Here is a 27,333-nt window from a genome sequence, read left to right on the forward strand (position 1 = left end):
TTAAAAAAAACAATAATTTTAGCAGATTTATAACAGAAGTCAATAATTGAGAATTACATGATACTAATAATAATAATGCACTCCAAATATCTCCATATATCCAGTATTAAAGTAAAATAAATGACACTTTACAGATATAATCTGTCTCTAGTAGATATTTAATAGGAAATTAGAAATGTGTGAGTTTTTCTTTTGCTTAAAACAGCAAAAAAAATTAGTACCCTGATGTGATAATTAGGGGTGAGTGATGTGGCACGATATTTCAGAGTATAATATCGTGATATATGATATGGCACACCCCTAGTACCTACTACTGTCTACTTAATTTAAGTCTTTGAAACCTCCTTTCACGAAAACATTATAATACTTAAGAAATAAACAATAGTCAAGATAAATCAATGCTCAATTTTATTTGCATATAGCAAAATAAAAACATGACATCCCTGTCAAACATAAGCCAATATAACTATTACCAATAACAAATAACTTAAAATTAGGATAGAAGCAGAGCCTCTTAGTCTTTTGTAAACAAATTTAACAGATCAAAACAAAAGGTGTTCCGACTAGGATAAAGAACACAAGAAGCCTTTATACACATAAAAGCAACAAGATTTTCCAGTCAAATAAACAAACCTATAGGCTTTATCAACTATAAATAACTTAGTTACAATATAAGCTACAAAAGTGCTTCAGCCAAAATACAACTCTTTATGAACATAAAAGGAACATGATATCCCCGTCAAATAAACAAACCTAAAGGATTCATAAACTTTAAATAACTTAAATAACTTACAACATAAGCTATAAAAGTGCTTCAGCCAGTAACGTTATAAGGAAAATATTGTATGTAGTGGAACTGATTGAGGTGGTGGAACAGATTAGATGTTTTAATGTTACCGCTGCTGGTCGGCTCCACTCTCTGGCACAATTTGCAGCAAACTGAAGTTTAGCAGACCTTCGAGAGTCGAACCAAATCCTCACCACTGAATTAGACCTCCCTCCTTCAATTAATCACTTGTGGAAGCGGCAGGGGCATTCATTTTGCATCAAAAATGTCCCGCGCTGGGAGCCAAGAGGACCCGCGGCTGACAAAGAGGACCCGCAACTGACCGCTGACCGCTCGGACCCGTGGGCGGACCGCTCGGACCCGTGGGCGGACCCGAGGCTAGGCGAGCCTACCTTAACCTTGGATCTGCTCGTGCCGGCTCCGTTTGGCTCCAGCGCGAGGCATTTTAGATGCGTAGCGGACCCGAGCCTAGCCTAGCCTAGCCAAATCTAGCCTAGCCTAGCCTATCTGGCTACGTGCCTATGTGATTACGTCATCACGCACAGAGATAGTCCAGCTACGGAAGCTGATTGTGGTCAGCTGTGCGGCGAGCTGACGCCAGTAAAACGCATGTCCGTGACAGATTCTGTAAATAATACATATCGATATACCACAAAAATGATATCACCGTTATTGAAACATTTCTTATCGCGATAAATACCGATATCGAATTATTGTCCAGGCCTACTTACACCTAGCAATAATAGTTATATTTCTTGTGTGTTAATGTAGGGAATGTTATGTTCCCTGTGTAGGGCACTGTGGCATTAAAAATACTTGTTTATCCACATTTTAATCTGTCCTAGCAGATATGAGGTGTTGTACAGGCATATTAAGACTGCTTCTACAGCTCAGTAAATGTTGCCATCTACAGGCTGCATATTGCAACTGCGGCTTTTTGAGATGGACAGTAAATCCCAAGACGTTAATTTTTTACATCTGTACACGTAATATATCCACGTCTGTACAGGTGAAAAAAAGCACGTGATGTACAGACGGCATAAATTTACGCCTCCACACGTAAAAAGATTACGTCTGTACACGTAAAAAGATAACGTCTTTATCTGTCAACACGTGATTTTTTTTACGTGTGGACACGTCATATTTTTACGCGCGGAGGCGTTTCTTTCCCACACGTTTTGGCTTAGTTGGCTTGCCATAAACGAAGCCCGTGCGACGTCCGCGCCTGTTCGTTTTGGTCTGGTTCGGAGCTTAATGTCCGCTTTACTCTAACGAGCAGAAATAAGAGTTTCAGATTTACCTCAGATTCAGTGAATATGAGCGGGAGCAGAGCGCGGGGTCCTGCAGCACGGAGCGTTTTCCCTCAGAGGAACTCTGATCCACGCGGGGACTCAGAGCGCTCTCTGGTTAGCAGTGTTAGCGGTCCTGGTGTTCAGTGGAGGCGGAGAGAGCGCGAGTCAGTCCGGGGAACAGTCTGTCGGAGCGGCGCTGCAGCGGAGAGTTCACGGCTAGCGCAGAGCAGCTAATACACGAGGCTAAACACAGCTAGCTGAGCTGGCTAAGCTAACAGTGCTAACAGAACTTTACTTATAGAGAGATTATCCCAGCTTTATCCACCAGCACACTCTCAGTATGGACTTCAGTGTCCTTAAAATTACCGGTTAGTTTAATTAATACTGATTATTAGTGAATTTAGTTCAGCCTGTGAGGAACTTTATCCTCCTCGCCTCTCCCGCGCTGCTACTCCCGCATCTCCGCTGTTCTCTCTCGTCCCGTGGGCGGGCCAGTTCCAATCTGGTACTCCACCCTCACCTGTACACTTCTCCCTCAGTAGATCCCTTAATCACTTTTAAGTGACCTTCTTGCATTAACACAGAAAATAAATGAAATATGTAATCTGTACGGCTTTTGTTTTCTTTTTACACTAACTATTTTGAGCCTGTTAGTACCTTTTTAAACCATTACTTTGAATTTATATGATTTTACTTATTACTGTTTTTATTAGTGTATCTATTTTAGAACTAGGGAGTTTTACATATTTTAGCCGGGCTACATGAGGAATATGCAAGAGGGGCGTATCCCATAGTTAGATACCAAAAGAAAGCTTGAAAGAGAACACAAATTACATTTAGGAAAAAAAATTGCAAGAAATAAAACAAATTTACCGGACTTGAAACACTGTTACTAGTACTGAAACATTTACATTGGTCAGTAAAAAAGCAACTGCTTTGTTTGTACATTTAGCTAGGCTAGCTACCAATAATAATGGTCAGTAAAAGATTTTGTTGGCCTCTCTGCGGGTCTGGATGCTCCTCCGGTCCACACGGCAGTACCCGACACAGTGTCGTCTCTCTGTGGCTCTGGGTCACACTTTTGGGAGCACTCTCTCTGGAGTTCCTCAGGTGGTGTTTCTCCTTTCATACAGAGGGGCCTGTCGGTTAATAGCATTAAGCTACACTATGCTAATCTTGGGGAACTAACACAGAGTAAAAACAAAGATACTAGAAATTAATGGAAATAATAAAGTCTGTATATACTAGAAAAGAGATTAAATGCATTCAAAACCTTCTAAGCACAAGCACTGAAATGTTTACAGAAAATTAAGAATCATACTCTACTCCTAACAACTACGACATCTAAATTTTAAAGACTAAGTTATGCTAATCTAACATCTGGAGCAAGCTCTGGCAGTGCCCTCGCTTGAACGACCTTCCCTTCTTCAGAACTAAACTCATAACGTAACCACCCTAAAAACTGAGCTCTGTCTCACGAAGAATGTCCTGGAATATCAAACATACGAGAAAACATAACATTAAATTCTATAAACATCATCCATGAATAAGAGTCGTTTTGCTGAACCTGTAAAATCCATTGTTAAATTCAGTTCATGTTTGTTTCTGGTGGAACGTGTCCCAAGTGACAAGATGAAACATTTGTGCAGGATAAGGTGTTCTGTCTAAAAGATTCGCACTTTTAATTGCCTTTAAACAGATTTGACACCGTTTTCTCTCCTGTGTGAATGCTCTGGTGTTTTTTGAGATTACTGTGATGATTAAAATTCCTCCCACAGTCTGAGCAGTAATACGGTTTCTCTCCTGTGTGAATGCGCTGGTGCAGTGTTAGATGACCGTGTTGAGTAAAACTCATCCCACACTCTGAGCAGTAATATGGTTTCTCTCCTGTGTGAATGCGTTGGTGTATTTTGAGATTACCCTGTACAGTAAAACTCGTCCCGCAGTCTGAGCACTGATACGGTTTCTCTCCTGTGTGAATGCGCTGATGCAGTTTTAGAGTCCCCAGTCTATTAAAACTCGATCCACAGTCTGAGCATTGATACGGTTTCTCTCCTGTGTGAATGCGCTGATGCAGTTTTAGAGTCCCCAGTCTATTAAAACTCGATCCACAGTCTGAGCATTGATACGGTTTCTCTCCTGTGTGAATGCATTGGTGTCGTTTGAAATGACCCTCTTGATTAAAGCTGTTCCCACAGTCTGAGCAGTGATACGGTTTTACTCCTGTGTGAATGCGCTGGTGTTTTTTTAGATCACTCTGTGTAGTAAAACTCTTCCCACAATCTGAGCAGTGATACGGTTTCTCTCCTGTGTGAATGCGTTGGTGTATTTTGAGATTACCCTGTACAGTAAAACTCGTCCCGCAGTCTGAGCACTGATACGGTTTCTCTCCTGTGTGAATGCGCTGATGCAGTTTTAGAGTCCCCAGTCTATTAAAACTCGATCCACAGTCTGAGCATTGATACGGTTTCTCTCCTGTGTGAATGCGTTGGTGTCGTTTGAAATGACCCTCTTGATTAAAGCTGTTCCCACAGTCTGAGCAGTGATACGGTTTCTCACCTGTGTGAATGCGCTGGTGTTTTTTTAGATCACTCTGTGTAGTAAAACTCTTCCCACAATCTGAGCAGTGATACGGTTTCTCTCCTGTGTGAATGCGCTGGTGTTTTTTGAGATTACCCTGTACAGTAAAACTCGTCCCACAGTCTGAGCAGTGAAACAGTTTCTCTCCTGTGTGAATGCGCTGATGCAGTTTTAGAGTCCCCAGTCTATTAAAACTCGATCCACAGTCTGAGCATTGATACGGTTTCTCTCCTGTGTGAATGCGTTGGTGTCGTTTGAGATGACCCTCTTGATTAAAACTCTTCCCACAGTCTGAGCAGTGATACGGTTTTACTCCTGTGTGAATGCGCTGGTGTCGTTTGAGATTACTCTGTTCAATAAAACTCTTCCCACAGTCTGAGCAGTGATACGGTTTCTCTCCTGTGTGAATGCGCTGGTGTTTTTTGAGATCACTCTGTTTAGTAAAACTCTTCCCACAGTCTGAGCAGTGATACGGTTTCTCTCCTGTGTGAATGCGCTGGTGTATTTTGAGATTACTCTGTTTAGTAAAACTCTTGACAGAGTGCTGGTGGTCTTCCAGCCACCTGTTTAGTGCCATTATAAGGACTTCCCACTGTTCAGACACTCTTAATTCCGTTCTGGTCTCACTAGAAACCGAGAACTTAAAGAAAGAAAGAAATAGTGATGTTACCCCTAAATCTTAAGCTTTGAGGCGTGTGCTGAAAAAACAACACGCAATAGTTCGAATCAAGATGCTTGATTCGTTCTACATTGATCACGTGACCAATGATGTCCAAAGCCTTTTCCTTTACACTAATTTATAAAAGATCCCATACATATTAACTAAACCTGATGTGGTGGAAAATAATAACAGTTCATTATTTTCCACCACATTAGGTTCAGGCTAATAGTGATAGGCACTCCTGAGTTCAAGACGTGCTTTTTTTTTTTGTATATGTAGATAAATTCCTTTAAATAAAGAAAACACAAATGAAAATTGGTTGAGAAATGTGTAATTGTGATTTTTACCCAGGAAAACTGCAGCTCCACATCAATGGCTTAACTGATTTGTTTACTAAATCAATATTGCGGACGTGGTGGCGAATCACAGCATTAGGTCGAAGCCCAACTTCACCTGCAGAGCCAGAGAGCAGCAGAAGCTCTACACCAGCAGATTCAGAGCAGCAGCTCCAAGACCTGCTGCAGTTTTACAGAAGCTAGTGTTACCCACAGTTTCATCAACTCTAAATATTACTAAATTACTATATTACTAAATATTACTAAAATGCAAAATGCATCTTTTTTATTTTATATTACCTTTCTCTATCTAATGAATTAACATTTTCCCTGAATTTTCCATTCCACCTTAAATATCATAAATTAGTTGTCCTGGAAATGTAGCTATACGTTTAGTGAATAAAAACTTCAACATTTCACATGTAGTGTTTTCTTTTTCCTGAGCATGTAATATTATTAGCAGTGAGGCCGGTTGGAACGTATATGCTTTAGAGAGAGAGAGAGACCTCTCGACCCACTCTCATGTTTTTACGTTCTAGAAATGAGATCATGTTACGTTCTCCCTCTTCAGAACAAAGTAAAAAGCCTGTGTCTAAAAAGTCTCTGTGTAAAAAGTCTGTGTGTAAAAAGTCTGTGATTTGTCTTTAGAGGTGGGAGGGAGTCAGACTTAAGTCTGTTATGTCTTGTAATCGTGTAGTTGAACCGACAGCATGACACAGACTACACTGCTCAACATCACCAGACTGAAAGAGTTTTCACCTGTTTAAATACTTTGATTTGATTTGAAGATATTTAGATACTTTGAATGATCCTCTGTGAAGAATAATAAAAATCCAAATGGTGATCTGACCGGAGCTCTACAGCCAGTGTCATATCTCTGATAGTCTCCTCACATTCTGTGCTGCTGTGCTGTGAGTTCAGTTCAGTTCAGTGCGCTGTAGCGTTAGCTAAACGCTAGCATTATTCTAATTACTACACTTAAACGATCTCGTAATTCAGAGGATCCAGTGATTAGTGTTGCCAACTCCTCAGTAAGGAAAGTAGCTATTGGCTGTCCTAAAAGTCGCTAGAAGTCGCTAAATGACGTCATCACCTGATTTGCATAATACATGTTTTTGAAGCTGTAAAGGATTAACGTTGTGGGAGAGAAAAAAGTGAGTAGAAATTAATTATTACTCCGTGAAAAAGTGCTGTTTTAAGCAAATATAAGTATTTTTGAGAAAAAGTTACTGGAAAAATGAGCTCTTCCATCAGTTCTAGTCACTCTTCTGTGCATTTTTAGCGGGTGTTAAAGCATATTTTGCCTAATAATTAATTATTTCTGCCCCGGTCGGGTTATCAGCTCTGAGGTACAGCCGTTTCAGCGCCAAAACACTACATGTGACTGAGCCTGAAAATGTGTGTTCATGTGCTGTGTTTCCTTTTGTTTCATATTTTATAGATATATGTGCAGTTACAGATACTTAATAATCATTTGGGATTATTTTTGTTGTGTATGTGCAGGAATGTTGTGGTTCTGTTTATTTAATTAATGTAAAGTTTCTGTTCTGGACCACATATCTTCAGCTCTTACCACGTTTAACCACGAACAATCTAGAAAAATGGGCTGAAGAGGGATGTTTGGCTGAAGAGGGATGTTTGTGTGTATTTATAGCGCTCCAGAGGAGCTTGAATGCAGAGCAGGAGATGTTTATGCAGTTGCAGACACTTAATAATCAGCTGGGATATTTTTTTGTGTAAATGTGCAGAGAGAATAAAGGCAAGAGGAGAGAATGAGACCTGCCTCTCCGTCTGCTCTATAACAAGCATACTAGAGCAGCAGATGAGCTGCTACATTTGGCTTGAGAAATATTTGGCATTATGAAGTAAAAGTAAATTGTAAAATTATTATTACGGAGCTCCTCAGCTCTGCTTACCTCCTGCGCTGCATTTAAGCTCCTCTGGAGCTACGGGGGGCATGGAGGGACAATTAATAAATAAAATCACAGCAAAATAATGACCTTTTTACTGTTACAACACATCAAACAACCTCCAACAGGAGTGTAAAACATAAGAGTCTCTTTTGTTCACTAAAGGTTAAAATAATTATAATAATTTGTAAGAATTCATATTTTTCATCATTTTATGTAGTTCTTTTTCAATTATTTTTGTAGTCTTTTTGACTCTGTTACACAAATGTTAGTTTCTTCTAATCTGTTTCTTCTCAGTTTTATCCATTCTGTTAAATTGTGTATTTTTGTCAAGTTGCTCAAAGTGTGATTCCTTTTCTTCTTCTTCTTCTTCTTTTTCTTCTTCTTACTATTATTATTATCATTATTATCAAATTCATGTTTTTATACAGCTGGATACTGTATTCCACAGTAATGGTTTAACTGGGATTTCTTAAAAACAGCGGGGCTAAAGATGTTGTAATTTGCTAACATTTATGTTTATTATTACAGTGAAAAAGCAAGTTATCTGTTAAATCAGTAAGACAATTAACATTACTTTGTAAAATACCACTTCTTACCTGAACGTCTCCTCGCTATAATCACTAAAATAACTAATTATTTAATTCTTACACTTAATATTGTACAAGCTGACTTTTATTTTGATGGGAAAGTCACATGACTTACCAGTAACTGTTGTGGTGGAACCGGATTTAGTAGAAGAAAATGTAAAAATAAAGTAACTTAGAAATGAGTAGAGATTATCACACAAACTGAAGGAGGAATTTCCACAGAACTGGTTTCTCCGTTAACTCTGGAGGCTCCGTTATCCTGTGTATGATCTGTAAAGCACCCCCATCCCCAGCTCCGCGACCCCCTACTCAAACCCCCCTCCTGAGTCTGTGGGTCAGAGTCAGACTGCTGAGCAGAGCTAGGAGAAGATCCAGTGCTGGTGGTGTAAATGCTGCACATGCTGAAGGTGCTGAAGGTGGTGTGGGTGTAGGAGTGAATGTAGAACAGCGTGTTGAAGAGAGAGAGAGAGAGAGAGAGAGAGAGAGAGAGAGAGAGAGAGAGAGAGAGAGAGAGAGAGAGAGAGAGAGAGAAACTTCTCCATACCTTCTGAGGTTCAGCTGATCCCGCTCTTCCTCCTCTGCAGCTACAGACCCCGGAAGCTCAGCCTCATCCGGGTTATGTAGAGCCCCGCCCCCTCCCCGCTATATCACATTATACCCCATCACCGCTAGAGGGAGACCGCGAGGGAGTCCTCAATGCATGGAGCTGAATGGAGCTAAACAGCTAAAACTCTCATTTAAAACACTGTATAACTACTTCTCTGGGGTTTTCCTTTAATTTTACAAAGTAGAACAAAGTATTTCACTAAAATAGGAAAGAAAATGTACCTCTATATTTCCATTTTCTAAAACTGTTTTTTATTCAGTAGATTTACTAGCATTACTGGAATAACACCCAGAGCTTATTTTAAATGATTAAAACTGCAAATGGAAAGCTTTATTAATTATCTCTGCAGTGCTGAAACAGCTGAGTTATTCTGTGTTGAGAAAATTAGTAAAGTTTTGAGTATAAAAAAATAAATATTTATTTAAATTATTATTTACATGAACATGGGTTACATATGGAACAATTATGCTAAATAATAGTTTATAAATGTTTGATACTTTTTATAATGAAAATTGTACACTGCTCAAAAAAATAAAGGGAACACTCAAATAACACAATAAAACTCCAAGTAAATCAAACTTCTGTGAAATTAAACTGTCCACTTAGGAAGCAACACTGATTGACAATCAATTTCACCTGCTGTTGTGCAAATAGAATAGACAACAGGTGGAAATTATTGGCAATTAGCAAGACACACTTAATAAAGGAGTGGTTCTGCAGGTGGGGACCACAGACCACTTCTCAGAACCTATGCTGTCTGGCTGATGTTTTGGTCAGTTTGGAATGTGGGTGGTGCTTTCACACTCGTGGTAGCATGAGACAGACTCTACAACCCACACAAGTGGCTCAGGTAGTGCAGCTCATCCAGGATGGCACATCAATGCGAGCTGTGGCAAGAAGGTTTGCTGTGTCTGTCAGCGTAGTGTCTAGAGGCTGGAGGCGCTACCAGGAGACCGGCCAGTACACCAGGAGACTTGGAGGAGGCCATAGGAGGGCAACAACCCAGCAGCAGGACCGCTACCTCCGCCTTTGTGCAAGAAGGAACAGGAGGAGCACTGCCAGAGCCCTGCAAAATGACCTCCAGCAGGCCACAAATGTGCATGTGTCTGCACAAACGGTTAGAAACCGACTCCATGAGGATGGTATGAGGGCCCGACGTCCACAGATGGGGGTTGTGCTCACAGCCCAACACCGTGCAGGACGCTTGGCATTTGCCAGAGAACACCAGGATTGGCAAATTCGCCACTGGCGCCTTGTGCTCTTCACAGATGAAAGCAGGTTCACACTGAGCACATGACAGACGTGACAGAGTCTGGAGACGCCGTGGAGAGCGGTCTGCTGCCTGCAACATCCTTCAGCATGACCGGTTTGGCAGTGGGTCAGTAATGGTGTGGGGTGGCATTTCTTTGGAGGGCTGCACGGGCTGCATGTGCTCACCAGAGGTAGCCTGACTGCCATTAGGTACCGAGATGAGATCCTCAGACCCCTTGTGAGACCATATGCTGGTGCGGTTGGCCCTGGGTTCCTCCTAATGCAGGACAATGCTAGACCTCATGTGGCTGGAGTGTGTCAGCAGTTCCTGCAAGATGAAGGCATTGAAGCTATGGACTGGCCCGCCCGTTCCCCAGACCTGAATCCGATTGAGCACATCTGGGACATCATGTCTCGCTCCATCCACCAACGTCACGTTGCACCACAGACTGTCCAGGAGTTGGCGGATGCTTTAGTCCAGGTCTGGGCGGAGATCCCTCAGGAGACCATCCGCCACCTCATCAGGAGCATGCCCAGGCGTTGTAGGGAGGTCATACAGGCACGTGGAGGCCACACACAATACTGAGCCTCATTTTGACTTGTTTTAAGGACATTACATTAAAGTTGGATCAGCCTGTAGTGTGTTTTTTCACTTTAATTTTGTGTGTGGCTCCAAATCCAGGCCTCCATTGGTTAATAAATTTCATTTCCATTGATGATTTTTGTGTGATTTTGTTGTCAGCACATTCAACTTTGTACAGAACAAAGTATTCAATGAGAATATTTCATTCATTCAGATCTAGGATGTGTTATTTGAGTGTTCCCTTTATTTTTTTGAGCAGTGTATATATATTTTTATACATTTCAGAGAGTGTGGTGTCTCTGGTGGTTTGAGAAACTAGTAGCAGATTCTGAATGGGTGCTTCTTGCTCCTGAACAACTAGACACGCCCACAGATGTCTCACTGTTCAGCTGAAAAATCTACAATTCTTTACAATATTTGTGTAGCAAATTCAACATGTAAATGTAATTACATAAGTAATAACAATAGGCTTTCAATTACTAGAATGTTACATTTCCAGAAGGTGGATATGATTATTGAGTTTTTATAAAATATTACATATAAAAAAGGTTGAATGTCTGCAGCAAATCTTGCCAAAAGATTACCAAAAAAAATCAAGAAAATTATCATATTTAATTTAACAATAATTTCCTGTAAAAGTTTCTCTGTAATTTTACAGTGAAAGTATAGCAATTTACATGTTTTTTTCTATTAGTAAACATTCCAAAAATTAAAAAATAAATTAAATACTGCATTAATACATTTTAAGTCTATTATTTAAAGGTTGTTTAAAAAACAGTGTGATTAAGTTACTTGATAGAATTATCCAAGCATTATACAGCATGAAAGTAATTTTCCTGTAATTTAAATTTTGTAATTTCTCAATAAGCAGATTTATTCCTTAAATGTGTGTATTACAACTTACAGCTTTTTTATGTAAAGGAAAATCATTTTACAGCTTTTTATAACTTGACATGCAGTGAATGAATAACTCACTGATCAATGCATTCCCCAAGAAGATGCAGATATAAACAGCACATTTTTTTCAGAAAGCTCTTTATTAGTAACCTTACTATTCAGTTTTTATTCTTTCGAAAAAAAAAAAATGTTACCATACATACACATTCCTAGCTGTTCAAAACCGAGGGAACATCATAAAAAATTTCTTACATTTTAAAACCAGTACACACATAAAATCAAGACTAATGCCATCACATTTCCTTTTAAAACGTGATTTCCCCTTCCCCATGTATTCCTTTAAGCTCCATTAAAAATAAAATAAATAAAACAATGTAAAATAAAATACATGGTAAACACATCTTTTAACAACACACATTTACTTTGATAAAAAACATAATTTCTTAAAATGACAATAGGTTATGTATTTTTTTTTTTTACAACATTGTCGTTGTTTTGTGTGTGTATGTGCGTGTTTTATGGAAATAAAAGATGGCTCGATCTGAACCTGAAAGAAAACCTCTTGGTGGATTAAAATCAGAACATAACAATAAAAGCAAAGTAAAATTACAGCTTTTATAATTACATTTTTTCCTTCCATCGTCAACTGTCTTAGTGCCCAAAACCCCAAACGCTGCCTAACTTTCCCTATCGTCTCAGTACAGTTATGCTTAAAATCTTTATATCAGTTTCTTTAAAATCCAAATCCAAGTCAGTCTGTATGTTCCTCCCCAGTCCAAAGAACTGGGCCTCGGACTTGCTCCTATTGAGCTTAGTGCCCGAGGCCCTTCCAAATCAGTCAGTCATATCCAATGCCCTCTGCACTGCTGTCAGAACATAAAAGTGTAATGTCATCCATAAAAAGCGAACAAGTCGCCGTCAGTCTGCCTGGCAAGTCTAGTCCTTTAATCCATTGATCCTTTCTCTAGATCTGCACCAGCGGCTCTCTACATGCCACGTACAGAAGCGGAGATAAAGAGCACCTTTGGCGGATGCCAGAGCGTACACTGATCGCTTTTGTGAGGTGCCCGTTTACACAAAACTTTGCTGCTGATGTCACTGTATAGCAGCCCCACCCACTGGGAACCCCATGTTTTGCAGTACCTGAAACAGGTACTCGTGCGAGACCCAATCGAAAACTTTTGTAAAGTTTAAATTTAGGACTATCAGCCGAATGTTTCTGTCTCTCGCAAAACAGATGGTGTCTCGGACCAACACTAGGCTGTCCGTGATCTTCCTTCCGGGCACGGAGCAGGCTTGATCCGGGTGAATCACCTCCTCTAAAACCACCGACATTCGATTCGTCTGGATAAAATCTTGCTAAAAAGTTTACAATCAAAATTTAAAAGTCTTGATAGGTCTCCAATTCTTCAAGTCTGTCTTGTCTCTTTTTTGTAAAGTAAGGTAACTATCCCTCACCTGAAGCTGTCTGGGAGTCGGTCCAATTATTCAAATTCATTAAAAAGAGTCAGTATGTCAGTAGCTAAAATGTCCCAAAAGGTAAAATAAAATTCCTCTGGGAGTTCATCCTTTCCCAGGCACCTTTCCTTTTTTAAAACCTTTAAGAAATTTTAATGCGTCAACTCCTGTAAAATCCACTATTAAAACTTCCTGACTATTTATTGTTTCATCTACAATTTAAAAAAATCTATTGTTTCTTTCCTGGTTGTTTTTTCATTGTAAAAGTTTTTGTAAAAGAATTCAATTTCTAAAAATTCCCCTCTGTATTACTTCTCTCCCTCCTGTTTGTTATTATCTTTGTTATCTCCCCAGCCCCCCCGCTAAGATTTTCTTAAATTTTTGAACAGTGTTAACTTTTTTTCAGTACAAAATTGTTTGAATATCCATGGTGACCATCACAAAGTGAAGCATTGATTATTTAATACAAGGAGTAAGTGCTTCTCTTTAGGGTAGTCGAAATGGTACTATTGATCAATTAAGTGAAAGCTTTTTCAGCAATCAAAGATTATTATTCAATTTTAAATTAAATATGAAATACGTAATTTCATTATATTATAATATTATATACCAATAGAACTAAGCATATTAAGAATAATTTGTAAACATAGGGTTTCTTGGTGTAAAACACTCTTACATACTGAAATAATCCTGAAGATTTCTTAGTTCTAATGGATCTTTGTGTCGAATAACGTGTTGAAGTGACTCAAGCAACCAAAGGTGTTTGTCTTAAATTTCTAAACAGAACCAGATATAATCTGGCCCAAATAGTCTCAACATCAGTAACTTCTTACTTAACTGTGAACAAAAAAAAAAAAAAAATTGGCTAATATTTTGTAGTAGAATGAGAATGCTTGCTGAACTAATTTTGGAAAAGTTTAAAAAAATATTCACCATCCTAAATACAAATTATTTCTTAAAGAAATCATTTTTATTTTACAGTTAATTAGTTTAAACTGATATTTGCATATGAATTTTTAAATGCTTTTACAAGTGTGAAGTACCTTTCTATACAGAAATCAGGATGGTCCATTGTGATGTCAGAGAGTGATTTTACAGGGAGGAGCTGTGAATGACCTCAATTTATGGAAATCTTTCAGAATACATAAATAGTAAGACTTTAAGATCTGCTGCAGTACGATCTCCTTTTCAAGAACCTGCAGAACATCAAGAAGGTAAATGCAAAGAAAATATAACCATAAACACATATAAGAACTCCCTTACTAAAGGTCTTAGACAGTCATAAAATGTGTCATTTATTCCGCCCTAATTAAACTAATAGTAGTTTGAATAACATGACTTACCCTGTTAGGTTGTTCAGGTCGACTAGGTGGACCAAATGATGAAATTCTTTCTAACGTAACTCTAATGGTTAGGTAGTTAGGGAATATATTCACATACATGTCTTTGTTCACCAAAGTGATTTGTTGCAAATCACTTGCATCCTAGCACTTGTGCGACCCTAAAACGCTATTTCTGTTATTTAATAGAAGTTGCGCTAGCCATATCATATGATGCCACATAAACATTAAATTCAGAAAACACATTCAGAAAAATCTGTATTAAATTTCTTTATTTTTATGACTATATACACTGTAGATTCTCACTGAAGGCATCAAAACTATAAATGAACACGTGGAGTTATGTTCTTAAGAAAAAAAAGTTGAAATAACTGAAAACATGTTTTATATTCTAGTTCTTAAATGGGTCACAAAGACACTGATAAAGTGGATAAATGGAGAATGCAAATTATATAAATTGTAATTATATATATATTTTTAGTATTAAAAAATAGTCAAGACAAAAACTCTTCCAAATAAACAGTTTTAATTTATTTCACAAAAGAAATTAAATTGGCGCTAAAAAGCGGCCAATCAGACTTCTTTAGAGAGTTCAGCGCGCTGAAAGTGGCCAATCAGCATTCTCAGAGGGTCCAACGCACAAAATAGCAGCCAATTATATTCCTGTAAGAGACGGAGGCGGGTCATGTTTTGGAAAGTGGGCGTTAACTCTGGTTGTGTTAACTCAGAAAAACTTCTCTGAGACGGAGATGGAGAGAGAGCTTCTGAACAGACTGTTTCAGCTCGGAATATTAAGAACACTAACACTAGAAATCTCCAGAACTCAGCGTTTTTAATCAGAAACAATCAGTAAAGAGCTGAGTGCCGCTGCTGAACCTGTGGATCTACCGTGTGGAGTAAGGGAGGAAAGTTCTCTGACTGTGAGCTGCCCAAACGCTCCTGTTTAGCCCTGGGGAACCTGAAGGTGGACGGAGAACTCTGCTTCAAACTGCGTCTAAAATATGGTGTAAGAACACCGGGAGAGATTCGGTGAGTGTTAAAACACAGAAAAGTGTGTTTTTAGACTGAAATAGCCAAGAGTAAATAGAGCTGTAAAATAGCGCTAATTAGCCTAGCGGCTAACGCCACTCACTGTGCTAAGCTAATGCCGTTGAGTGCATTACAAACAGCTAAGCTAATACTGCTAAATAAGCTGTGGGAGAAGCTGTATTAATGTGTATGAACAACTGTGAGGAAAATAGCACTTATTAAACTGTATTCGGAGTATTTGGGTATTGTTAGACATGTGAATGTAATTGTGTGAACAGTAGAGATGATATGAGTTACTCAGACACTGTTTTCATGTAACTTAAACAGGTCAGTTTTTTTCTTGATAATTGAGTGGATTGAACTTTTGATATAACAGAACATGAGAAGTAAAATTTGAAGATTTGAGATCTGTGAAAAGAAGGGAAAAGTTTATTGGTTACTGACGTATTTATTTTGACATTTGATTTGTGATACACTTCTGTTCTATTTTTTACTGATTGTTATTGTTCTTTTGTAACAGTTAAATGTGTGTTTTTGGTTTAATTGATCTTAAATAGGTAATACATTTCTAACTCTAAAACTAGACTAAGAAAAGACTAAGACTAGAATAAGTGTAATAATGAAAGAGAACCTAGAAAAGAAGAAATAAATAATTAGTTAGTTAATAAAATAACTGTAAATAGTCTGTAATTAATTGTAATAGTTAATACTTACCCAGGTTAAATAAATAAATCTAGGGAAAAAAAGAAATGGGTGTTTAGGTTTGAGTGATACTTTAACTGAAAGGTTAAAGTTGGAACTGAAAGTGAATATTTACCTGTGGTTTGGTCATTAAGATTTTTTTTTTTCTGGGGAAATTTGTACTTTGTGACTACTGCATTTTTAATAACATTTAATACATTTATTTCATGTACTTTGCTCCCAGAGCGAACCTAACTGGTCCATTATTATGGTCCATATTGTTAATTTGTGTAACCTTAGTGTACATGTGTCACACGTTCCTGTCTAAAGTGCTACACACACTCTTTGCATTCTCTCAATGAGCTTCAAGAGGTGGTCACTAGGGCTGTGACGATAATTTTATTACCGCAATACCGCGGTTATGGGACGTCACCGCGGTGATGAGCTCATTACCGTCATTACCGCATTTTTTTATGGCTGTCAAATCTGATTGACTGCGTTTTGAGCGGTAGTAAAATGCTCCATATAAGCACAACTGTGGTGAATTCAGTATTAATATGTCAAGTGTAAGTCCTACACTATAGGGCTGTGCAATATATCAAATATATTTTGATCGCGATAGATATTGGTGTCAAACGATCTCAAAATTCATAATATCGAATATAAAAATTTTTGTCATTTATCTGTGCTGCCGCTGCACTGGCGCGGCGGCGAATGGGTTAAGCAAAACGCGGTGCGTGGTACTCATTGAGGTCAGAACAGCTCTGGAGTCTCCTGCTCACTTCGTCTCCATTGAGGCTGCTGAAGAGAGTGAAGATTAGCAGCACTAATATTGGCTCGGAAATGGAAGCTACAGGGCAGGCTCAGTAAGTTGAGAAAAAAGGAAGAAAAAGACTCAGAACAGAAGAGAATCATCTGCAAGTTTTGCCGGAAAGTGGTGTCTGCACCTCTCGCCAACACATCAAACTAATTCACCCACCTCAAGGTAAACCATAGAGCCATGTAAGGTGTTCCGTGGTCACATTTTGAGAAAGTAAAATATATTAATTCATTGTCTGGCTGCTGGCTGTTCTGCGTGAGCACCGCGGAGAACGCGCGGCATTGCGCCTCAGTCTTGGGAAAAATAGTAAGGTTGGTTGAAGTGTAGTTCAAACAGCAAAGCAATGATATAAAACGATAACCACCATCTTTACTGAAATGTTGTTATCTGACCAAGTCTGAGGTAAAATGCGCTGCGCCTTGTCTCTTTCACAGCACGCGGAACTGAGTTCAGAACCGCTACAAATATAACCATATAAAACTCAGTTCAGATAAATAAACTTCAGATGAGTAAGGACACGTAAAGTGAAACAAAAATTGTCAAACATAAAGGACAGGTTTCTATTATTTTAAAATGGAACTAATGTCTTTTTTTTGGTCGGTTGTCTCTTGCGAGCCGATTTCTTAACGTCACGACATTTTAATCAACATATTATATGACGCGGGTCCCGTCAGGATATCTTGCGGCACAGACAGAACTGAATTGTTATTGGCGGGAACAGGAGTTTAATCAATCCAGAGGATGTGGGAGCACATTAATAAATAGTTAAGAAAATTGTAATAATCACGCAGTGATTCTCATGCACGCAACAAAAAAACCCTAAGCACAAAAAAGGAGCGGAGAATGGACCGACACGCGCACACACACACCGATTTTTTTTTTTGTAATGTGGTAAGAAACGTGACCGCACTATTCAGCGCGGTTTTAATAAATATATTTTTTAATTTTAAGCACTAAATGTAATTTATTAAATTTATTTAGGACCGCGGGGCAGGTGCGGCAAAACTGTGTATGTGGCGGGCTGATGCGGGATTAAAAGAAGGTTTTTTTTTGCGGAACGGTAACGGGACAAAAAAGAAATGATGTCTGAATTAATTTCCTCCAATCAAATATAATTTAACATGGTTTAAGAATATAAAATAATTTATAAACAAACGAAATATTTAATATTGAGCTAATAGCCCAAGTGCAAAAATACAAAATCTGTAATACTCTGCACTGCACAATTCAAACGAAATAGCCGTAACGCAGCTGCGCTCCTGCCCTGCGATGCAGCCGAAGCCTGGTGTGAGGCAGCAGAAATTCTGGGGTGAAAACTACATAACTACACAACATAAGGAGACATAATGCACTCCAAATATTCAGGAGGGAAGTGAAATAAATGATACTGTACAGATATAATCTGTATCTAGTAGATATTTAATGAGAAATAAGAAGAGTGTGAATAAAAAAAAAAACAGACGCCTATCACAGACTTCTTGAGCCTTGAGCCCGAACGGCCCGAGGAAAGGGGTGAGAAATATATTTTTTTTGGGGCCAGGGGTCAGTGGAAAATTTTGCTGTGGATTAATTCGTCTTTTTTTTTTAAACGAATATTAGAATATTCGCTACCAATTACTGCCGAATATCCTGAGCTCAAAACCGCTATTCGGGCCAGCCCTAAAATAGATCTATGGATGGAGAAGGGGGAGGCGGACAAGCTCCTCCTTCAAAAAGTCTGCTCGGAAAAAGACAGGTTAGCTGTACAATGACGAATTATACAGGCAGCATATGTTCACTTGTTATGCTGTATTTATGGTTTATGTAGAGGTTGTGTGTAGGCTGTATGGTTTGAAGAATAAAGATCTGTTACCAATAAATTTGTGGTGTTTTGTTTTTTTTTTTGGGGGGGGGGGGGGTGTTTTGGGGTCTCGCGGTTAACCGCAATATCGCGGTGATGCGTCAGTTTTTTACCGCGGTTATAAAAAATCAATACCGCCCCAGCCCTAGTGGTCACCTGAAATGGTTTTCCAACAGTCTTGAAGGAGCTCCCAGAGGTGTTTAGCACTTGTTACTCCTTTGCCTTCACTCTGTGGTCCAGCTCGCCCCAAACCATCTGACTGGGTTCAGGTCTGGTGACTGTGGAGGCCAGGTCATTTTTTGTTAAAGTACAAAACTCCACATGTGTTCATTCATAGTTTTGATGCTTTCAGTGAGAATCTACAATGTAAATAGAAAATAAAGTAAAACTGATTGAATGAGAAGGTGTGTCCAAACTTTTGGCCTGTACTGTATGTATAAAAAAATATTGTTACTGCGCAAAAGCGAACGTGACATCAGAGAGCAGAAGGAGGTTTAGCGAGGCACAGCTAATGGCTCAACTGTTATTCCTTAAAAACAAGAATTAGCTTATAATGCTTAATCCACCTTCTTTCCAGAAATCGGCACATTTTTGGTTAGAGGACACAATGAGGCACCAGCAGTGCCCTGTTTGCCACGTCACATACTCAAATCTTCCTAAGCACCTGACTGGATTCCACAACGTGGCGAATCCCAAAGAGAAGGCCCTGCTCCTGAGCCTCTCCAGCGGACGGTAATTACTACTTATAAACATAACAGAATCGCAACTTTTATACTTAATACTCGACTACTTGTAAAAAATGTTTTTTTTTTTATTTAAACATATTTTTTATATAGAATTGCATAAACTAAAATATATTATTAATATTTAGCGTGAAGGGATTGTTCCGATGTGAGGAGCCTCAATGCGGGAAAACGGTTAAAAGGCTTGACAGGCATTACGCAGAATGCCACATTGATAAAACGGTATGTGAAACAAATTGTTCGCTTTTTATTACAGGATGTTAGTAATACTTTTAGTAATAATACTTATTAGCTAATGTTTCTTTTGTGTTTACATGTTTTATAGCTCGATGAAGCTAAGAGCATCGTCACAAGGTGCAAAAAACAATACATTCTGGAGCAGCTAGGAAAACTGAGGGAAACCCATCCCCAGGTGCTGCTGGTCAGCGTGCTGGATTTGGGCGGCCAGGACGACCGATGGACCCGACCACCCCCCAACGCACCATCAACGGCGGACCCAGCCTGTAGCCAGGGACATCAACGGACCCCCCGCCTGAAAGCGGAAGTCCTGGGGAGGTCCATAGACATCCCACCCGACACTGAAACACCTGGAATGTCCACAGATGTCAAACCAGAGCCAGCGCCGGCGGAGACCACCCAGGACCTCACACCCAGCTGCTCAAACACAGACTGCCAGCGGCTTCTGAGAGAAAATCAGGAGCTCAAGGCACGTCTGGGTTTGGGCAAGGGAGAATGCCCCAGGCAGGACTGCCAGCATAAAAGCCAGGAGCTCTCCAGGCTGGTGCAGCTCTACATGGCAAGCCCCCAGAAGAAGCTCCGAAATAAATTTTCCAGAAAGGATGATTTTGAAACAGAGCATGCCCCAAAATATGGTACGTGCATCTATTATCATTTTTCATATTAAAGGCAAAAATGTTTTCCAATTTTAACTATTTTATTCATGTAAAAATTATGTTTTACAGAACAAGTCCTACAAGACTTTTTTGTCTTCTGTGTCGGGGTCAATCCTTCAAGCAAAGTGAAAGACAACGGCAAAACCTGCCGGAGCCACGTCCGCAGGTTTCTTTTGTTTGCAGGAGAGGGCAAGCTCCTGAAGGGGGACTTTTCCTTTTTAGCCGACTCAACGAAGATTGCAGAGTAAGTATTAAAAATTATACTTATCTTTAATTAGCGTAAGTTATACTTACCATTAATTTGTTATCCAACTGTGGAGTTAAATTAACTGTTTGGGTTTGTATTTTGTTCTATGTTCTATTGTTTGCAGCTGGGTGGAGGTTATGAAAACAGACCGAATGAAACCCACGACCATAAGAATTAATCTAGTAAACATCCACAAGTTCTTCAAATTCCTAAACAACCTGCCTGCAGCCCAAACAAAACTCAGCGTGAGGGACTTCCAAAGGATCCATGCCCAGATAAAGGCGCGCCTGAAGGATCTACAGAAGGACGTCACTGTACATAGCGGAGGAAGGCAGTTGAGACAAAGGACACAAACTCGTTAAGTTATCTACAATACTTCTCTGTATTAAAGGTCCGTTACTTGCAAGATCTGGCCGTTAGCGCCTTGTCGTCAAGACCAGCCGGTTGTTAGTCAAACTGTATGTGTAAGAAAGAAATGAACTCCTTGTGAGTGGAAGTCGTTCCCAGAGCTCTGTTTTAATAAAGTGTTAATTGCTGAAGATGAAGTATCCTGTCTCTCTATAACTTATCTCTATTTCAGGATTCCATCAAAGCAGTTCGTTTTGAGTCTGTTTATTAAAGTTAGAGGGTGTTTGCTTTGTTTCAGTGATTTAGGTCAGTGGTAATTGGTTATGTTTTGGATTTTAGCTGTTTTTTGGGAGGGAAAGGGTGAATATTGGCGATTTCCCTGTGTTTAGATGATAGTTAGAACTGTATTTAAATATTTTTTTAGCCAATGAGGGTGAAAAGAACGTACAGGGTCGAGAGAAGCGGTAGTAACGTCCAGGTCGGACAATGCTGCGATGACAACTAAGTAATCTGATTACATTTAAGTAATTTTTCACCATCATTCCTAATTTTTTTAATTTTAAGTTTTTTTTATTACTTTTTTTGCCCCGTGTGTGGGAAGACATATCCGGCAGCACAGTCCAACCTAGCCCGCCCCGGGGTCACAGTCAACGCCAAACCCAGTGTCCTAGAGCTTAGATTGGGCCCAAAAAATCAGACCCGACCCTGCCTGAGCTTGTGCACGTTCTGCCCGAGCCCGACCCCACCCGACCCATAAAATGTCATTATGAGCCCGAGCCGACCTGTCCCTTAAACTGCCTCTTTTTGAGCAAAATCTGTTCAGAATGATGGTAATTAACAATGAAACACAGGAGCATAAACCTAGTATTTAATAAAAAATGTTTTTTTAAGAACAGCTGGCTCGTGCGGCCAGAGCTGTGTGATTATAACATTTTAACTGGGGCACCTTTCTTTAAACAGTTTAACTTGTAAATTACGGGGTTATAATAGTTTTGAACAATTTACTATAGTTTAATTTTATTTTGTTTTCACTTTCTCTCTTAAAATTCAGTTAGTTTTAAGTCGTATTTGGAGTGGGTTTGCTAGGAATGCTGTGGGAAATCTCTTGGGACACTGTAGAGCTTAAATTCTCTGCCCAAACCCGACCCGAAGCCCGATCCAAACTCGGGTCAGGTTCGGGCAGAGAATCTAAGCTCTACAGTGTCCCAGCCGCAGGAGGAGGGGGAGACCTGCCGTTGCCCTCGCTGTGCCCGGGAAATTCTTCAATTAAAAGAGGAACTTCTGGCTGCTCGTGAAGGAAAAAGAAACAGGAAAATGTCTACAGTAGTCTCCCATGTCCCGCGTTTTTTAATTTTGGTACTGAATGGCCAGGCAGTTGGTGGCTGCAGTGAGTGTTTCTCCTTCTCCACACCACCATAAACCGCCTGTTTTCGGCCATTTGATGAGTGAAATCTGTTCAGAATAATGTAATGAACACTGCAACACTGAAAGAGCGCAGACCTATTATTTAATAAAAATGTGTAAGAACAGCTAAACACAGCGCCGCACTTCAAACGTGGACAAGTGGAGAAGCTCCCAGATCTGCATGATTATAAGATTCTAACTGGTGAATTATTTGAAAGGTTATAATAGTTTTGAATTCATTATAGTTTAATTTTATTTTATTTTCACCTTTTCTAATCCAATTCAGTTAGTTTTAGTTGGTTTTTAGAGTGAACTCTACAGGTTTCCCCAATTTTCACCAAAATGATCAACTACCATCAACACCACCTGCTCTTAAACTGCTGGAGTGGAAATAGCGCTTATAAATAAATTAACAAACACAAAAACTAAGGGTATTTTCAATTTCAGGTCATTGTAGTTAGTTTTATAAACTCTCAATTCAGTTCCATAAAGTTACTTTTTTCTTTTAATTACTGTTTTTATTAGTTTTAGTAAACAAAAATGTTTTTTTACTTTCAGTTTGTTATTTCATTTGTGTTTTGTTAATGATAATACTTGGATATTTGGTTATATTGTGATTATCATGCCAGAGCTTTATATAAAATAAATATAGCATTAAAAATAGGTGCCTGTGTCACAGACTATTTCCTGGTGCCCGAGGAATGTGGTGGGAAATCTTGGGTCGGGTCGGGTCCGGGCAGATAAACTGTTTTTTTTTCCTCCCAATTTGGTTATCCAATTGACCCACCCCTTTTTGTGCATCCCCATCACCGGTGGCACCTGTGACTCTTGGAGGATGTGGATGAGCAGACGCCTCCTCCGACGTGTGTGAGGTCAGTCAGCCCTTTTTTTTCAGCTGCTGCTGATGAATCATTGCCTGAGCAGCTAGCACGCTCGGAGGAAAGCACAGCGGCTAGGGTCCGATTCATCCGCTCACAGACGCCTCGTGCCGCCCGGCGCCACCTTAAAACGTGATAGGGAGAGAGCGCTATGTACCCACCCGGAGGGAGCAGGGCCAATTTTGCTCCCTCTGAGCGCCGGCAGCGGATGGTAAAGCTGCATGAAAGGGGGTACGAACCTGTGACCTCCCGCTCATAGTGGCAGCGCATTAGACCGCTGGACCACTCGGCGCCCTGGGCAGGTAATCGAAGCTCTAATATTAATATATATCGAAACCGTACCGATACCGTGGCCCAAAAACCGCTCTAATGAAGTGTCAACCGGTGGATTAAATGTAATGTGGTGCCCATGTACAACTTCTGGCGCCGACGCGACTGGCTGCCTGTTCCAGTAACTCCGTCTCCTTTGTGTGTTTTTTTTTCAAGTTTTTTACGTTTATTTATCGTCTCTGTGCTACTACACACATCTAGTGTGCATCTTATTTATATCCTAAGGATATTTTTATCGTAAGTATGCGGGGCAGCGAGGAATATCGGGTTTATTCCCGTGAAGAACTGCTGGCTCTACGACCCGCGGGACGTGGGGGCATTGTTCACACAATCCCGGGGGAACTGAGAAGGAAATACCGCGGTTGCAGGGCCGGAGCTAAGCTAAAGGCTAAGCTAACGGCTAAGAGGACGAAGAAGCGCTGGAGGTACAAACCCTCAGTTCCGTCGGTGGTTATGGGGAATGTAAACTCACTGACCAACAAAACCGACGAGGTAGCCTGTCTGGTGAAGAATCAGAAGCTCTACAGGGAGTGTAGCGTGCTGTGGGGGGATCGCGCTCTTCATTAACAACAGATGGTGCAACCCTGGACATGTAAACGTGAAGGAGGTGATCTGCTGTCGGGATATTGAACTTTTAGTGGTGAGTCTCCGACCTTATTACATGCCGCGGGAGCTTTCTCACGCGATCCTCGTCTGTGTTTACATTCAGCCGAGAGCGGACATGCAGGCGGCGTGTGACGTCATCCACTCCACCGTCGCAGCGCTGCAGACCCAGTACCCTGACGCCTTCTATGTGATTACTGGAGAATTTAATCACGTAACGCTGAACTCTACCCTGCCTGCCTTTTTCCAGTTTGTGGACTGTCCAACCAGTAATAACAGAACCATAAACTTGCTGTATGCTAATGTGAAGGATGCATACAGGGCTATTCCACTACCACCGCTGGGGAGATCAGATCACAATCTGGTGTTCCTGCAGCCTCAGTACAAACCACTGGTACTGAGGCAGCCCACTACCACACGCTCATTCAGAGTCTGGACTCCTGAAGCAGAGGAAGCCCTAAGGGACTGCTATGACACCACTGACTGGAGCGTGCTGCTGCATCCACATGGCGAGGACATTGAGGGGGTGACTCACTGTGTTACAGACTACTTGAATTTCTGTATGGATGTTGCTTTTACCACAAAGACTGTATGCTGCTTTCCAAACAACAAACCCTGGATTACCAGTACCGTCAAGGACCTTCTCAACCAAAAGAAGAGGGCGTTCAAAGATGGAAATCTGGTAGAGCTAAAGCGCGTACAGAAGGAACTCAAGGTACGTCTTAAAGAGGCCAAGGAGTCTTACAGGAAAAAGGTGGAAAGAAAGCTGCAAGATAACAACATGAAGGAGGTCTGGGGTGCTATGAAAACCATCACTGGGTGCAAGAACAACAACGGCAATCCAGTAGATGGGGGTGTGGACAGAGCAAACCAGTTTAACAACTTTTACAACAGGTTTGAATGTCCTCCTGCTGCCCCCTCCACCTACCCTCCTGCATCATCACCATCATCTCCACCACCATCACCTCCAACTCCACCATCACCCTCACCTCCATCTTCATCACCACCACCACTCTCTCCTCCATCATCATCTTCATCAGCACCATCCTCCTCACTTCCTCCATCTTCATCTTCATCACCACTACCATCACCCCCACCTCCACCATCTTCATCAGCACCAACACCACCCTCACCTCCACCATCTTCATAATCAACACTATCAGCTGGCAGACAAATCAGCTCCACCAGTCCACCAAACTTTACTGCAGACGAAGTAAGGAGACAGCTGAGGAGACTTCACCCCAGGAAGGCAGCTGGCCCGGACAGAGTGTCCCCCAAAAAGTGGTAACACTTACTAATGCTAGCTAGTAAGCCAACATAGGTTAGCTAAATTAGCCTTAATGCTGGATTTGGATTTTAAAATATATTAAGTTGTAAATTCGTGTTAGCTAGCTAGTTCTCCAAATAAGATAGCCAGCTAGTGTAACTTTAGCTCGACTTCATTGTTTAGTCAGGAAATGGCACCAAAACAGGGACGTAGCTGGTATTAGCAGCCTGTTTTTAATAATGTTAGCTCAACATTAACTAGCTGGCTAAATTTGGTGCATGACTAGCTAACCTAGGTTAACTAACTAGCTTAGCTAACTGCCTGGGTAAACTATGGAAGCCCATTCCTGCCACCTAAAAAAAAATAAATAATAATAATTTTACTATTAAGTTAACTGCTATCTCAATATTTTGAGATACTAAGTCATTATTTTGGTATACTATCTCAATATTTCGAGATATTATCTCATTATTTTGAGATAGTATGTCATTATTTGAGAAATATTGGTGCTTTTAGAAGAATCATACAATATCAAAATAAGCCTCCGGAGATATTAGATTAATTTAATAACACACTGGACTTCTATTTTAGTGTGTTAAAGTATGTGTATAATTGAGCAGAACAGCGATGTGGAACTCAATTAGTCAACTCCTTACTGTTACAGCAGAAAACAGTTCACAAAATGATGACGTAGTATCTCAAAATAATGACTTACTATCTCAAAATAATGACTTAGTATGTCAAAATAATGAGAGCAGTTTACTTAATAATAATTTAAAAAATGTGCTGGATTATTTTTACTTTTTTAGGCGGCGGGAACATGCTTCCATAGTTTACTCAATAGTTTAATAAAATAAAAAATGCATAGATAACCCAGTTAGTTAGCTATCTGTGAGAGTAGAGTGGCGTGCTGGAGATAGAGAGTTAAGGCACTATATTTTTAAGATTTCTCATGTTTAATTTCTTCTCAAATTTGTTTTCAGAACCAAGAAACTGCAACAAGTTTTTTTTTCAAGTTCTTGCCACCATCTACAGGGATGAGAGAGAATATTCAAGGAAGATCTATGATGTTGGCAACACTGAGCATCTTATTGAAACAGCATCGGCAGAACAACTTGGATATGTTGTTGTGAGAATTCTGAAATTCAACCCACAATTTCAGGAATTTATTGACGTAGATAGGAATGTAGACATCAGGAACTATGTGGAAGATAGATTCCAGCTGTTCTTATCATGCAAAGAGACTGAATCATCTCAACCTATGGCCACTTCAGTGTCCCAAGCTCAGGTATTTACATTTATATTGTATTACTGCATTTGTTTTTTGTTTTTTTTAGAAAGTACATTTAGTAGATGCTGATTTTCTTTGTGCAGCATACTCAAGTTTCACAAGAGCATGAAAAACTGAGGTCCATTTTGGAAAGGAAAGCACCAGAGACACTTGATGAACTCAAAACCAAAGGCACTGTGACAGAAAAAGCTAGAATAAAGCTTGTTAAATTATGTGTATCTGACCTGGTGGAAAAGCATGGATTGTGAGTAAAACAAACCACCTTTTTAACATATTCAAGAAAAGTAAAAAAAAAATACAGCAAATTATAGTGGCTTGTATAACACTGCTAAAGTACAGCAGAGTAAATGCTTTATATTTAAGTTTTGAGTTGGTTTTGTTGTTCTTCTATTAATTACTTATCCAACAAGTACTGAAAAAGTGGCTCTAGCAAAGAACATCATCGCTGTCTTCCCTGAGAGTCCAGGTGGATGGAAACGGGGAAGGATTTGTAAGTACATGCTTTGGTTCTCAGTTGTAGATTGTACAAAATCATATTGATTGTTTTTAAAATTGGGCATGATTCTTGCTCATGCATGTTATGTTATTTATGTTGTGGTTAGCTTATGTAAGGATAAGCATCTGCTCAAATTTAAATAATAATAAAACTGCTCTTCAGATATTTTTTT

The 27,333-nt window shown here is 39.8% G+C and overlaps 5 protein-coding genes across 5 annotated transcripts in view; 2 read left to right on the plus strand and 3 right to left on the minus strand.

Annotated features, from left to right (window-relative positions):
- Positions 1 to 5,287, minus strand: part of LOC125801526 (zinc finger protein 3-like) — a 63,661-nt gene extending 58,374 nt beyond the window's left edge. The window contains exon 1 of the mRNA XM_049478332.1: positions 4,639 to 5,287. Coding sequence (XP_049334289.1) covers positions 4,639 to 5,236 — 598 coding nt within the window. The 5' untranslated portion in view covers positions 5,237 to 5,287. The remainder of the gene's footprint in view (positions 1 to 4,638) is intronic.
- Positions 1 to 27,333, plus strand: part of LOC125801477 (zinc finger protein 239-like) — a 558,408-nt gene that overhangs the window by 116,691 nt on the left and 414,384 nt on the right. The gene's annotated exons all lie outside the window — the stretch shown is intronic.
- The window catches only part of LOC125801347 (zinc finger protein 271-like), a 773,213-nt gene that overhangs the window by 32,199 nt on the left and 713,681 nt on the right, over positions 1 to 27,333 (minus strand). The gene's annotated exons all lie outside the window — the stretch shown is intronic.
- The window catches only part of LOC111194581 (zinc finger protein 239-like), a 693,226-nt gene that overhangs the window by 32,199 nt on the left and 633,694 nt on the right, over positions 1 to 27,333 (minus strand). The window lies entirely within an intron of this gene.
- On the plus strand, positions 15,052 to 21,083 carry LOC125801247 (uncharacterized). Its single transcript, XM_049477670.1, has 6 exons — positions 15,052 to 15,320; positions 19,239 to 19,393; positions 19,533 to 19,626; positions 19,730 to 20,276; positions 20,367 to 20,541; positions 20,669 to 21,083. The coding sequence occupies exons 2-6, from the start codon at positions 19,269 to 19,271 to the stop codon at positions 20,904 to 20,906; spliced, it is 1,179 nt and encodes a 392-aa protein (XP_049333627.1). The 5' UTR covers positions 15,052 to 15,320; positions 19,239 to 19,268; the 3' UTR covers positions 20,907 to 21,083.

This window comes from Astyanax mexicanus, chromosome 4, assembly GCF_023375975.1.
Source record: "Astyanax mexicanus isolate ESR-SI-001 chromosome 4, AstMex3_surface, whole genome shotgun sequence".
In the NCBI taxonomy this organism is placed as follows: domain Eukaryota; kingdom Metazoa; phylum Chordata; class Actinopteri; order Characiformes; family Acestrorhamphidae; genus Astyanax; species Astyanax mexicanus.

What these genes read in the sequence shown, in the direction of transcription:
- LOC125801247 (XM_049477670.1), top strand. Translation starts at nt 19,269, where the DNA reads ATGAGGCACCAGCAGTGCCCTGTTTGCCACGTCACATACTCAAATCTT. An exon ending in AGAGCATGCCCCAAAATATG is followed by an intron (nt 20,277 to 20,366) that starts GTACGTGCATCT and finishes TATGTTTTACAG; the next exon opens with AACAAGTCCTACAAGACTTT. An exon ending in GACTCAACGAAGATTGCAGA is followed by an intron (nt 20,542 to 20,668) that starts GTAAGTATTAAA and finishes TATTGTTTGCAG; the next exon opens with CTGGGTGGAGGTTATGAAAA.